At 35.9% G+C, this 14,139-nt stretch overlaps 2 protein-coding genes across 3 annotated transcripts; both read left to right on the top strand.

Annotated features, from left to right (window-relative positions):
* The first annotated feature begins 1,520 nt into the window (after positions 1-1,520).
* On the top strand, positions 1,521-9,031 carry LOC124454779. Its single transcript, XM_047005532.1, has 4 exons — positions 1,521-2,539; positions 2,640-2,646; positions 3,200-4,102; positions 7,256-9,031. Exons 1-4 carry the CDS (start codon positions 1,565-1,567, stop codon positions 8,341-8,343), a joined length of 2,973 nt encoding a protein of 990 aa, XP_046861488.1. The 5' UTR covers positions 1,521-1,564; the 3' UTR covers positions 8,344-9,031.
* On the top strand, positions 3,075-14,114 carry LOC124454233 (retinol dehydrogenase 13-like). Of its 2 annotated transcripts, none has more exons than XM_047005040.1 (2): positions 3,075-3,166; positions 12,918-14,114. In XM_047005040.1, the coding sequence occupies exon 2, from the start codon at positions 12,926-12,928 to the stop codon at positions 13,901-13,903; it is 978 nt and encodes a 325-aa protein (XP_046860996.1). In that variant the 5' UTR covers positions 3,075-3,166; positions 12,918-12,925; the 3' UTR covers positions 13,904-14,114. The 2 variants fall into 2 exon arrangements, with proteins under 2 accessions (XP_046860996.1, XP_046860995.1); XM_047005039.1 differs by lacking the exon at positions 3,075-3,166 and adding an exon at positions 10,926-10,935 and having other exon boundaries at positions 12,849-14,114.
* Positions 14,115-14,139: the final 25 nt, after the last annotated feature.

Raw genomic sequence — 14,139 nt, 5'->3', positions numbered from 1 at the left:
TGAATGCAAAAAGACATAACTGGAAGCATTAGTAATTAACAATTTGGAGTCATTCCCGCATCGTAATCAGTACTTGACCGGCACAATGGAAGAATAATAACTTGGTTTTATGCATGTTTGCTTTTTTTACTTTCTTAGGTTAGGTTTTGTTGAAATCAATTGTGATTACGGAATAAATAACGGATGAATATAAGACTAAAGTTCCTCAATTATCAGTTTGCAACCGTCTTAAAATGTCCTATACGTAGATTCTACATTAGATCATCTACTATAGATAATCATAATAAACAAATTGGAATCCAAACAAGAGAAATCCAAGCAAACGTTGAAAGAATATCAGGATTCGTGAGAGGAGTCTTAGAGCTTTAAATGAAAAAGCCAAAGAAATGACAAAAGACGATCGTCTAACATCAATAATGTCTCTTTATAATACGTCAATCTGAAAAATAGAGCCATGAAAATTATGGAGGTTTCTAATCATACTTGATAACATGGAATTATTTCATTATAATATTTGATTTATCTAAATTCTGAAGGTAAACAGGGCTGGAGCAACCTTTCAGGAAAGCCAAGGCCAATCTTATGTTTTCTTGCCTTTTTTACTTCAATTTCAACTGTGATACTTGATGTATTGTAAAATTTAACATTTAGAGGTGAATCTAATTTTAAGGCCATCATACGTTATTGGAAACCAAAAAAAACAACCTTTGCATGCAATTGGCAGAGGCAGTCACTAAACCAAAATTTATCAATGTGATTTTATAAATAGTGAAGGTGCAGAGCTGCATTTTGATGGCTGTCCTATGACACCTCTTCCCTGTCCCCTCTCGCCTTGGTTGTTGAACCCAGTGTCTTTTACCACATTGTTGAGCATCCTTTGCAATAGTGAAAAGGCTAGGTCATATATTACACTTGGGATTAATTCATATCTCACTACACTCCAATATTATTAAGGTCTCGAACCATTCGTTTTTCAACAATTCACCATTCTATTATTGGCATTAGGTCTGTGGACGTCACTTGTATTATGAATTGACCAATTGCACTTAACTTGTGGGTGGCCCCTTTTAGCTCCTTTTGGTAAGTGACCCGAGGCCTTGGTTCTTTATTTAAGCTCATTCTTAATCCAATCCCGAATATTTAGGCAAATTAATATACGGTTGTGAGCATTGTTCTACAAGTATCAGAAACTCTGAGAAAGGCTTACTTTGCAAAGCATAATATCATCTTCTGTCTTTAAAAGTTATACTCATAAGCTTTTTAAGAGGCTCTGCAAGATCGATAATTTGGGAGGGGGGGCATATTCATATATATTCTTAGTTTTTAACCCGTGTTAATTAATCCATAATCTCGATTGCTTTAAATGGAAACTACTAAAGTAGAACTTGCATGTATGAATGTTGCCCACTGAAATATTATACAAACAGCTCGATCAAAGTTCAACGGAAATGCTTAATGCGCATGTTCAAAATGTAAGAATACCCGGCACCATTTTATATACAAAATTCTTTGTCTCTGCTTAACTTTATTTGCATTGATTACAATAGTAGCACATGGTGAAGAGATGGGTTTATTTTTTCGTCTTGCCGCGTTCGTAGCATTATTAGGATTGACATTTCCTTTGTTGAGGAAATATATTGCTGGTGGAGTATGTACAAGTAAGGCAACAATGAAAGGAAAAACTGTTATTATAACAGGAGCAAACACAGGAATTGGTAAATCGACTGCGATTGATCTTGCTTCACGTGGGGCAAGAATTATCATGGCGTGTCGAAGTCTAGAGAGAGGTCAAGCTGCCTTGAATGATATTGTAAAACAAACTGGTAATAATGATATAATATTGAAGCATTTGGATCTCTCTTCCTTCAAGTCAGTGAGAAAATTTGCTGAAGAAATATACAGCAGTGAAGACAAAATCGATGTTTTGATAAATAATGCAGGTTTAACTAGTACCACTGAAAGACAAGTGAGCAAAGATGGTCTTGAATTGACAATGGCAGTGAATCATTTTGGACATTTCCTGTTGACAAATTTACTTCTAGATCTACTTCGTCGTTCAGCTCCTTCTCGTATCGTTGTCGTATCTTCAGGAGTACATTATTCTATAACAAATACCAAATCGCATATAAAACTGGATGATTTGCAATTTGAGAAATCCTATAACAAATGGGAAGCCTATGGACAAAGCAAACTTGCTAATATTTTATTTACTCGTGAATTGGCTAAACGTTTAAAGGGAACCGGTGTTACTGCAAACTCCCTTCATCCTGGTGTTATTTTCACAGAACTTGGTCGCTACGCATTATCGGAGAACGTTAATAAATTCATGAGTTTTATTTCACATGTACTATTTAAGACGCTTGAGGAGGGCGCGCAGACGACAATACACCTTGCTGTGTCTGAAGACGTAGCAAATGTAACTGGAAAGTATTTTGTGGATTGTGAAGAGACAAAACCAGCTCATACAGCAGAAGACGATGATGGAGCTAAACGACTGTGGGAACTTAGCGAAAAAATTGTTCAATTATCTACACAAAAATAAAACAATCTTATTTCAAAACAAAAGCTGTTGTGCTCATCAATTTACAATGTTAGTTTATTTGGTTAGCTAAATAGAATGTAACATGACATCTCTACAGATAGCAGGTTTCACTGCTTCTCAGATATGACATTCACAAATGAAGAGTTTAAAACATATAATTTTTCCGCCTGATATATGATCTCTTTAAAAAAACCCGCACTGTACCACCGCACATTGTTTTTTTTTCAAACAATGAAGTAATTTGCTCGTTTGGATAACCACGGCACACGCTGAGCGTCATCCTTGTGAGTAACTAGTATGGGTATATATAACTTAGAGGACATTGTCCCAGTCTCAATTGTCTTTTTAGTTTTAGATGACCTTTGCTCCGTAATGTTCCGCGACTAGACCTTCGGACTTCATGTAATATTTGTTTTTACGCCATATTTTTAGTCTACAATAATTGGAGAAAATTGATTTGAATGCAATTCTCAAGACTGAAATATTATACAACAGCTCGATCAAAGTTCAACGGAAATGTTTAATGCGCATGCTCACAATGTAAGAGTACCCAGCACCATTTTATTTACAAAATTCTTTGTCTCTGCTTAACTTTATATGCATTGTTTATAATTGAATCACACGGTGAAGAGATGGGTTTATTTTTTCGTCTTGCAGCTTTCGTTGCACTATTAGGATTGACATTTCCTTTGCTGAGGAAATATATTGCTGGTGGAGTATGTACAAGTAAGGCAACAATGAAAGGAAAAACTGTTATTATAACAGGAGCAAACACAGGAATTGGTAAATCGACTGCGATTGATCTTGCTTCACGTGGGGCAAGAATTATCATGGCGTGTCGAAGTCTAGAGAGAGGTCAAGCTGCCTTGAATGATATTGTAAAACAAACGGGTAATAATGATATAATATTGAAGCATTTGGATCTCTCTTCCTTCAAGTCAGTGAGAAAATTTGCTGAAGAAATATACAGCAGTGAAGACAAAATCGATGTTTTGATAAATAATGCAGGTTTAACTAGTACCACTGAAAGACAAGTGAGCAAAGATGGTCTTGAATTAACAATGGCAGTGAATCATTTTGGACATTTCCTGTTGACAAATTTACTTCTAGATCTACTTCGTCGTTCAGCTCCTTCTCGTATCGTTGTCGTATCTTCAGGAGTTCATTATTCTATAACAAATACCAAATCGCACATAAAACTGGATGATTTGCAATTTGAGAAATCCTATAACAAATGGGAAGCCTATGGACAAAGCAAACTTGCTAATATTTTATTTACTCGTGAATTGGCTAAACGTTTAAAGGGAACCGGTGTTACTGCAAACTCCCTTCATCCTGGTGTTATTTTCACAGAACTTGGTCGCTACGCATTATCGGAGAACGTTAATAAATTCGTGAGTTTTATTTCACATGTACTATTTAAGACGCTTGAGGAGGGCGCACAGACGACAATACACCTTGCTGTGTCTGAAGACGTAGCAAATGTAACTGGAAAGTATTTTGTGGATTGTGAAGAGACAAAACCAGGTCATACTGCCGAAGATGACGATGGAGCCAAACGTACGGTGGCTCACAAGACGCAATAGCGCTTGCAGTGTCGGATGGTCTGACTATCATATTATCAGTTTGTAATCAGATATGTGTAATTCACTAATTGTGATTTTAACATGTGGTCGACTTGTCGTCGTATTTAACTGTTTCAACTGCGAAACATTTGAAATTACATTTGGAAAGGAATCGAAAGCAAGCTCTTGCATAATCCTGGCATAATTATGTTTTGTGCCAACTGTGGTGCACAATCACTTGACGAAGCTTCGTCACAAATGCGGTGTGCGTTTGGGAAGATTAACTGCCAAAATGTTCTGAAGCGTCGACGAGTAGCGTCTCTTCAAGCAGTTGCCCTTCGAGCTCTGCAAGTCCGTTAACTTCAACTTCAAGTACCCCAAAGCTGTTTATAACAAATACAGGACAGGCTAGAGCAATAATGTCCTTTCAAAGGACAACACATTAACCTTAATTTTAACCAGAATACGGGGAGCAATATCGTAAGCAACTTTGAAATAATTGATCACAGTGAAATCAGTGAATTTTGTTATGTACTCAGGAAGTTGGAACCATTAGAACTTTGAAAACAAATGCGATCAATTACGAGCAATTCCGAGTAAGCCGACACTGCAAGCGCCCGCAATCATATTTTGTGTGTGTATTTTTATTTTGCGTGTGTATTTTTATTTTGTGTGTGTATTAATATTTTTATTTTGTGTGGTGGCCCTTGTGAGCCACCGTACAAACGACTATGGGAACTTAGTGAAGACATCGTTCAATTATCTGCAAAAAATTGACGCAATTTTCATTTCATATACGACTCGTAACATTGTATAACGCAGACTAAAGCATTCGCTATATCTAGAGCAAATAGCATACAATTTTCGCTTATGATATCGCATCTCAACAAGCCGAGCAGAACTCGAAATTTTAATTTTAAACGATACTTACCTTGAAGTCTTCAGTCAGGAACAGGAACGAAAGAGTTACATGAGAAGTTGCGCATGCGCAACAGGTAAGTCTTCAACGTGGTTGATCGCTAGAAATGTTTAGGAGAGGTCACGAAGGATGAGGGTGACCTTAAAGCATTTCTTCTATAATTTAATTCAACAGGGCATGCATACATGTACGACTCCTTCGTTCCTGACTAATGATTTTTTTAAAAATAGATAGATCTAACAATTTTTGAGATTAACAATTATTTCATCACAAAATGTTTGAATCAACATGCACGTCCGAGCTCCACAACTCCAGCACATACTAAAGGTAACAAAAAAAAGGGAAAACGACACAATAATAATGATGTTCATTGATTGAAAAATGACAGCAGATAGAACAACCCACAAAAGAAGATATGATCCAATATATCAGCAAACTCTCGATAAATGGAGGGGTCAATATTAATATATTCATGTTCTGCTGTATCAATTTTTTATATGAAATCGATTCTTTCAGTCTGCTGATTAAAACATGGGTTTATACTAATACAGTAGTATTGTCTAACCTATTGTTGTTAAAAGCGATGTTTGATATAACTAACAGTAACTTACATTTTTGTCATTGCTTCCAAGGATGTATATATAACTTTTCACCATCTTCATTAAACTAATTGATCTTTCCTTTTTCACAACAGCGGTCGCGGCTATCAGAAACAACTTATGAAGCTTTAAAGCAAACTTGAAAAGACCATGCTTTTTAGCCATCTTAAGAGCAATACATCGTTGTAGCAATGGTACATATTATTGGTTGTGGCTCAATACCTTGTAACTGTCGCTCCTTATCTTTTTATCCGTGCTCTTTTAGTGCATATTTAAAGAAAACAAACAATACGCTGTGTAAAACTTAACTGAATTCTTTTAAGAATACCGACGGAAAACATTTAAAACTTTTTGCAAGTTTTAGATTGTTTCTGGTGTTTTCGGATATAGTACTTTAAAAAATGAGTTATATGTATTATTAAGACCATTTTTTTCTCCGTGAAAGTTCGTGAATTTGAAAAATTGAGAGCGGTGTAAATTGCATACGTTTGATGTCTCTACTGCAGCTGTTTCTGGTAGTTCATCAAGACGTTTGTGAGGTCTCCCTATTCTGTGCAGTCTTGAGAAATGAGAAATCGGATAGCCCCAATATTTCTCGCTGTTTCAGTTGCTGCTAGCACTTGGTCTTTTATCTCTTTATCAGCTTTGCGGATTCTCTGCATGAAGAAAATCATATGTTGTTTCCATTGCAATACATGCAAGTGCATAAGCAACGTCGACCATCTCTTTTTTGAGATGGTCAGCAAGTAGAATTTCGTCTTGTGCATTGCATTTTTTTGTAAGTGGGCTGGGCTTTGGTTCTTTTAGGTCATTCTTAATCCAATCCTTAATGTATAGGCATATTAATATACGGTTGTGAAAATTGTTCTACAATTATCAGAAACTCTGAGAAAGGCTTACTTTGCAAAGATGAATATCATCTTCTCTCATTAAAAGCTATACTTGATAAGCGTTTCAAGAGGCTCTGCAAGGTCGATAATTTGGGAAGGGGGGAGGGACATATTCATATATATTCGTAGTTTTTATTCAGTATTAATTAATCCATAATCTCAATTGCTTTAAATGGAAACTACTAAAGTAGAACTTGCATGTATGAATGTTGCCCCCCCCCCCAATTATTGATTTTGCGCGGCCCCAGCTTTCATTGAGCTTAGGTACTGCACCACCAGAAGGGGACTAGAGCCTCTCCCCCCAGAGATATAGTTATGCCATAGTTATACTGACTGTATTGGTAAATGTAAGATGCAGTAAATTGAGTTAATTTAAGCCACTACCACGCATCCCATAACATACGCTGTATCATTTTTCCAAAAATTATGTAAAAACAAAAATATTGTAACTATCAGTACATTTTTTGTAAGCTACTGCAAGAACTGCGGAAGTATAAAGATTTAATATTCATTGCGTAATCAAGGAGCATGTGATAAATCTTCACTACACTTGTTAATTATACTATTGTTTACTGAAGAAATAAATTCTTTTGTGTACTACAATATAAAATAATTTAAGAAGATATTGTACCGCATGCAAAAAAGTAAAATGTGTTGCGGTGGAGAAAATTGGTTTGAATGCAATTCTCAAGACTGAAATATTATACAAACAGCTCGATCAAAGTTCAACGGAATTGTGTAATGCGCATGCTCACAATGTAAGAATATCCAGCATCATTTTATTTACAAAATTCTTTGTCTCTGCTTAACTTTATATGCATTGTTTATAATTGAATCACATGGTGAAGAGATGGGTTTATTTTTTCGTCTTGCAGCGTTCGTAGCATTATTAGGATTGACATTTCCTTTGTTGAGGAAATATATTGCTGGTGGAGTATGTACAAGTAAGGCAACAATGAAAGGAAAAACTGTTATTATAACAGGAGCAAATACAGGAATTGGTAAATCGACTGCGATTGATCTTGCTTCACGTGGGGCAAGAATTATCATGGCGTGTCGAAGTCTAGAGAGAGGTCAAGCTGCCTTGAATGATATTGTAAAACAAACGGGTAATAATGATATAATATTAAAGCATTTGGATCTCTCTTCCTTCAAGTCAGTGAGAAAATTTGCTCAAAAAATATACAGCAGTGAAGACAAAATCGATGTTTTGATAAATAATGCAGGTTTAGTTAGTACCACTGAAAGACAAGTGAGCAAAGATGGTCTTGAATTGACAATGGCAGTGAATCATTTTGGACATTTCCTGTTGACAAATTTACTTCTAGATCTACTTCGTCGTTCAGCTCCTTCTCGTATCGTTGTCGTATCTTCAATAGCTCATTATTCTATTGCATATACCAAATCGCACATAAAACTGGATGATTTGCAATTTGAGAAATCCTATAACAAATGGGAAGCCTATGGACAAAGCAAACTTGCTAATATTTTATTTACTCGTGAATTGGCTAAACGTTTAAAGGGAACCGGTGTTACTGCAAACTCCCTTCATCCTGGTATTATTTTCACAGAAATTGGTCGCTACGCATTATCGGAGAACGTTAATAAATTCTTGAATTTCATTTCAAATGTACTATTTAAGACGCTTGAGGAGGGCGCACAGACGACAATACATCTTGCTGTGTCTGAAGACGTAGCAAATGTTACTGGAAAGTATTTTGTGGATTGTGAAGAAACAAAACCAGCTCATACAGCAGAAGACGACGATGGAGCCAAACGACTATGGGAAATTAGTGAAGAGATCGTTCAATTATCTGCAAAAAATTGAAGCAATTTTCAATTCATTTACGACTCGTAACATTGTACAACGCAGACTAAAGCATTCATTATATCTAGAGCAAATAGCATACAATTTTCGCTTATGATATCGCATCTCAACAAGCGGGACAGAACTCGAAATTTTAATTTTAAACGATACTTACCTTGAAGTCCTCAGTCAGGAACAGGAACGAAAGAGTTACATGAGAAGTTGCGCATGCGCAACAGGTAAGTCTTTAACGTGGATGATCGCGAGAAATGTTTAGGAGAGGTCACGAAGGATGAGGGTGACCTTAAAGCATTTCTTCTATAATTTAATTCAATAGGGCATGCATACATGTACGACTCCTTCGTTCCTGACTAATGATTTTTTTAAAAATAGACAGATCTAACAATTTTTGAGATTAACAATTATTTCATCACAAAATGTTTGAATCAACATCCACGTCTGAACTCCACAAGTCTAGCACGTACTAAAGGTAACAAAAAAAAGGGAAAACGACACAATAATAATGATGTTCATTGATTGAAAAATGACAGCAGATAGAACAACCCACAAAAGAAGATATGATCCAATATATCAGCAAACTCTCGATAAATGGAGGGGTCAATATTAATATATTCATGTTGTGCTGTATCAAGTTTTTATATGAAATCGATTCTTTCAGTCTGCTGATTAAAACATGGGTTTATACTAATACAGTAGTATTGTCTAACCTATTGTTGTTAAAAGCGATGTTTGATATAACTAGCAGTAACTTACATTTTTGTCATTGCTTCCAAGCATGCATATATAACTTTTCACCGTCTTCATTAAACTAATTGATCTTTCCTTTTTCACAACATCTGTCGCGGCTATCAGAAACAATTTATAAACCTTTAAAGCAAACTTGAAAAGACCACTGTTTTTAGCCATCTTAAGAGCAATACATCGTTGTAGCAATGGTACATATTATTGGTTGTGGCTCAATACCTTGTAACTGTCGCTCCTTATCTTTTTATCCGTGCTCTTTTAGTGCATGTTTAAAGAAAACAAACAATACGTTGTGTAATACTTAACTGGATTCTTTTGAGAATACCGACGGGAAAGATTTAAAACTTTTTGTAAGTTTTAGATTGTTCCTGTGTTTTCGGATATAATACCTTAAAAATGCGTTATACGTATTATTAAGACCATTTGTTTCTCCGTTAGAGTTGAGCACATTTGATTTATGAATTTGAAAATTCAGAGCGGTGTAAATTGCATACGTTTGATGTCTCTACTGCAGCTGTTTCTTGTAGCTTATCAAGGCGTTTGGGAGATCTCCCTATTCTTTGCAGTCTTGAGAAATCACAAATTGGATTAGCCCCAATATTTCTCGCTATTTCAGTTGCTGCTAGCACTTGGTCTTTTATCTCTTTATCAGCTTTGCGGATTCTCTGCATGAAGGCAATCATATGTTGATTCCATTGCAATATGTGCAAGTGCATAAGCAACGTCGACCATCTCTTTTTTTAAATAGTCAGCAAGTAGAATTTCGTCTTGTATATTAAATTTTTTAGAAATATTACTCCACAAATGAAGTCAATGTCAACAATTTATGTTAATCAGACTGGCTGCTTTGGTCTTTTGATCTGGATCTCCAGCTTCAGCAATAGCATCAAGAGCCAATGAAATTCCCTCTACACTTCTCAAAACTGCCTCCACTGATTTGCATCGGGCTGTCCATCTTTCTTTGCACAGGTTTCGATCTTTTAAATGATTATTTCTTTTTGGGGTTGCGGTGAAGAGGACGAAAGTTTTCTCCAGAGCAGCAAATACTTTGCAAACTAGTGGGGAAGCTAAACAAACATGTTCAGCCACTATGTTAACTCCACGTTAAGTACCTTTTTGTGTAAAGAATTTTTCTCTCTAATATTTCATTCAGCTCTTATTGTGCCCATTGTACCTTCCTGTGTGCACCATTATACCTTCCTGAGTTCACCATTATACCTTCCTGAGTTCACCATTATACCTTCCTGTGTGCACCATTATACCTTCCTGTGTGCACCATTATACCTTCCTGTGTGCACCATTATACCTTCCTGTGTGCACCATCATACCTTCCTGTGTGCACCATTCACCTTCCTGTTTGCACCACTATATCTTCTTGTGTGCACCATTATACCTTCCTGTGTGCACCATCATACCTTCCTGTGTGCACCATTCACCTTCCTGTTTGCACCACTATATCTTCTTGTGTGTACCATTATACTTTCCTGTGTGCACCATCATATCTTCCTGTGTGCACCATTATACCTTCCTGTGTGCACCATCATACCTTCCTGTGTGCACCATTCACCTTCCTGTTTGCACCACTATATCTTCTTGTGTGCACCATTATACCTTCCTGTGTGCACCATCATACCTTCCTGTGTGCACCATCATACCTTCCTGTGTGCACCATTCACCTTCCTGTTTGCACCATTATATCTTCTTGTGTGCACCATTATACCTTCCTGTGTGCACCATTATACGTTCCTGTTATACCTTCCTGTGTGCACCATTATACCTTCCTGTGTGCCATTATACATTCCTGTGTGCACATGTCACACCTTCCTGATACTGGTAGTAGAGTCATGGGTTTGAAAAATTACACATGTTAGCGTTATGTCCTAATGCTTCAGACACTTGACAATGTCCGCTTCTTGTCCATCTCCAGTCTCAATTATACTGGCAAGTGACAATTCATTCTTTTATCAAACAATAGTCAGCACATCAATGTAGTAGACCGAAACAAAATAGCTCATCACTGTGGCTAACATCATGTGTAATGTTTGCTATAAACGAACAGAAACCAGAATCTTTTACGCGAGCGATAATTTGACCTCTTACTTCGTTAATAAAGAGCCAATATTTCCTTTTAATGATATGAGGCACTTAAAGAATATATTGAATTCGCATAAAAACGTCAAGAATACGAAGTCATATAAAAGAAAGAGTCTTGAAAAAAATAGATGTCGAGTAATTGAAGCAATCCTAATCAATTTTCCTTTTTTTATTTTCTCTTATTTGTTTCCCTTTTTGATTTTGAAGATTTTTACCTGATTCATTAGCCTTATGTTTTTATTTACTTTCAATTTACAAAAGGTCCTTATTGGAGGGGTGTCCCAACCACACAAGCGGCCACAAAAAAATTTGCTCTGCACTAAATGCGCATTATCGATAGATGTTTCTGGAAAGTATATTGTCGATTATGAAAAGACAAAACCAGCTCATACAGCAGAAGATGACGATGGAGCCAAACGACTGTGGGAAACTAGCAAAGAAATTGTTCAATTATCTGCACAAAAATGAAACAATTTTATTTCAAAGCAAAAGCTGTAGTTCTTAGCAATTTACAATGTTATCTGGTAAGTGTGACATGATATCTCTACAGTTGACTGGTTTCTTGACTTCTAAGAATAAATATCCACTCAATCTTGAGGAAGGATGATGTTAACGTAGGATGACAACATTAACATAGGACAACATTAACGTATGTAGGACGACAAAAACATACCACCATCAAGTGTCGTCTAACTATTTACCCAAAACCATTAATATGAGAAATTCAATGAAGATGTCTACAAGCTAAAATAGACTTTCTCATCCATAATCTGCTTACGTGACTAATAATTTTTGCATATCTTAGAAACGCAGTATATTTCTATGCATTGCATACTATAGCAAGGTCAAAAATTGCCAAGCTAAAATGCAGTTGATCTTTTCAGCTGTATTACTTTGTTTTGAACTGACGATCCTAACTTTAAATCCAGTGCCAACAGTACTTGGAGCTAACCATCGTAATTTATATAGAATGTTGACAGCTAAAAACCTTCCACTTTGTCGTTTGTAATTGATTTGTGATTCGTGGTGGCAATAATTCAAAGATTCATGTAAATGTGCAAAGTTGAATTTTGTTGCGTAATCAGGGAGGATGTTGTTCATTAACCTTTACTCTACTAAAGTAAATGGTTTGAACCCGGGAGTATCGTTACATGTTTGTAAATGATGATCGTCCAGGTTGGTATAGTCCTGAGAAGGACTGTTTTTGTTGTTGTTGACTGACGTTTCTACAACCTTAGCGGTAGTCATCTTCAGAGTCAAAGATGAGTCATTTGACTCTGAAGATGACTACCGCTAAGGTTGTCGAAACGTCAGTCAACAACAACAAAAACAGTCCTTCTCAGGACTTTACTCAACTATAAATAAAAATATTTTTTTGGCATTTACTTCACTGTTGGAAGTATAAAGTGTACGTTCAGTCTGTCATACAAACGTCTTCGAGGTTTTCATAAGCCATTGCAAACAAGAAAAACCACTTTTATTTCTTTTATAAAATAACAATAGGGCGAAAAATACAAACTTAAAACAAACGTTTTAATTTTTCTTTTAAAATATATTAATGTTTAATTTGCAATTAATTGATTGATTTGACGCGTTTTTTGTAATAGTCACATGTGATACAAACAGCTCGATCAAAGTTCAACGGACATAATACGTATACTCACAAGTGTTCCACAAGAAAAAACATTTTAAACATAGAATTTAAAATCTTTGTTAACTGTTTGATGAATCACAAGGTGAAGAGATGGGTTTATTTTTTCGTCTTGCAGCTTTCGTTGCATTATTAGGATTGACATTTCCTTTGCTGAGGAAATATATTGCTGGTGGAGTATGTACAAGTAAGGCAACAATGAAAGGAAAAACTGTTATTATAACAGGAGCAAACGCAGGAATTGGTAAATCGACTGCGATTGATCTTGCTTCACGTGGGGCAAGAATTATCATGGCGTGTCGAAGTCTAGAGAGAGGTCAAGCTGCCTTGAATGATATTGTAAAACAAACTGGTAATAATGATATAATATTGAAGCATTTGGATCTCTCTTCCTTCAAGTCAGTGAGAAAATTTGCTGAAGAAATATACAGCAGTGAAGAGAAAATCGATGTTTTGATAAATAATGCTGGAACAGTTAGTACAGTTGAGAGAAAACTCAGTGAAGATGGTCTTGAATTAACAATGGCAGTGAATCATTTTGGACATTTCCTGTTGACAAATTTACTTCTAGATCTACTTCGTCGTTCAGCTCCTTCTCGTATCGTTGTCGTATCTTCATCGTATCATTATTCCTTTATTACTACACGATCATTGATAAAATTGGATGATTTGCAATTTGAAAAATCCTATACAAACTTGGAAGCCTATGGACAAAGCAAACTTGCTAATATTTTATTTACTCGTGAATTGGCTAAACGTTTAAAGGGAACTGGTGTTATTGCAAACTCCCTTCATCCTGGTGTTTTTAGCACTGAAATTGGTCGCGATGCATTTCCACAGAACTTTAATAAATTTGTAAAATTTATTTCACATGTAGTAATGAAGACGCTTGAGGAGGGAGCGCAGACAACAATACACCTTGCTGTGTCTGAAGACGTAGAAAATGTTACTGGAAAGTATTTTGTGGATTGTGAAGAGACAAAACCAGCTCATACAGCAGAAGACGATGATGGAGCTAAACGACTGTGGGAACTTAGCGAAAAAATTGTTCAACTATCTACACAAGAATAAAACAATCTTATTTCAAAACAAAAGCTGCAATGCTCATCAATTTACAATGTTAGTTTATTTGGTTAGCTTAATAGAATGTAACATGATATCTCTACAGATAGCAGGTTTCACGGCTCTTCAGATATGACATTCACAAATGAAGAGTTTAAAACATATAATTTTTCTGCTTGATATATGATCTCTTTAAAAAAACCCGCACTGTACCACCGTACATTGTTTTTTTTTTGAAACAATGA

The sequence above is a fragment of the Xenia sp. Carnegie-2017 genome, unplaced genomic scaffold (genome assembly GCF_021976095.1).
Source record: "Xenia sp. Carnegie-2017 unplaced genomic scaffold, XeniaSp_v1 HiC_scaffold_3, whole genome shotgun sequence".
NCBI classification, from domain to species: Eukaryota; Metazoa; Cnidaria; class Anthozoa; order Malacalcyonacea; family Xeniidae; genus Xenia; species Xenia sp. Carnegie-2017.
Note: the sequence above shows the minus strand (reverse complement) of the source record. Positions and strands in the feature narration are given on the sequence as shown.

Excerpts from the sequence above, each read along its gene's own strand:
- LOC124454779 (XM_047005532.1), top strand. The coding sequence starts at position 1,565 with ATGGGTTTATTTTTTCGTCTTGCCGCGTTCGTAGCATTATTAGGATTG. Across the intron at positions 4,103-7,255 it reads AGATGACGATGGAGCCAAAC|AATGCGCATGCTCACAATGT; the intron begins GTACGGTGGCTC and ends ACGGAATTGTGT.
- LOC124454233 (XM_047005040.1), top strand. The coding sequence starts at position 12,926 with ATGGGTTTATTTTTTCGTCTTGCAGCTTTCGTTGCATTATTAGGATTG.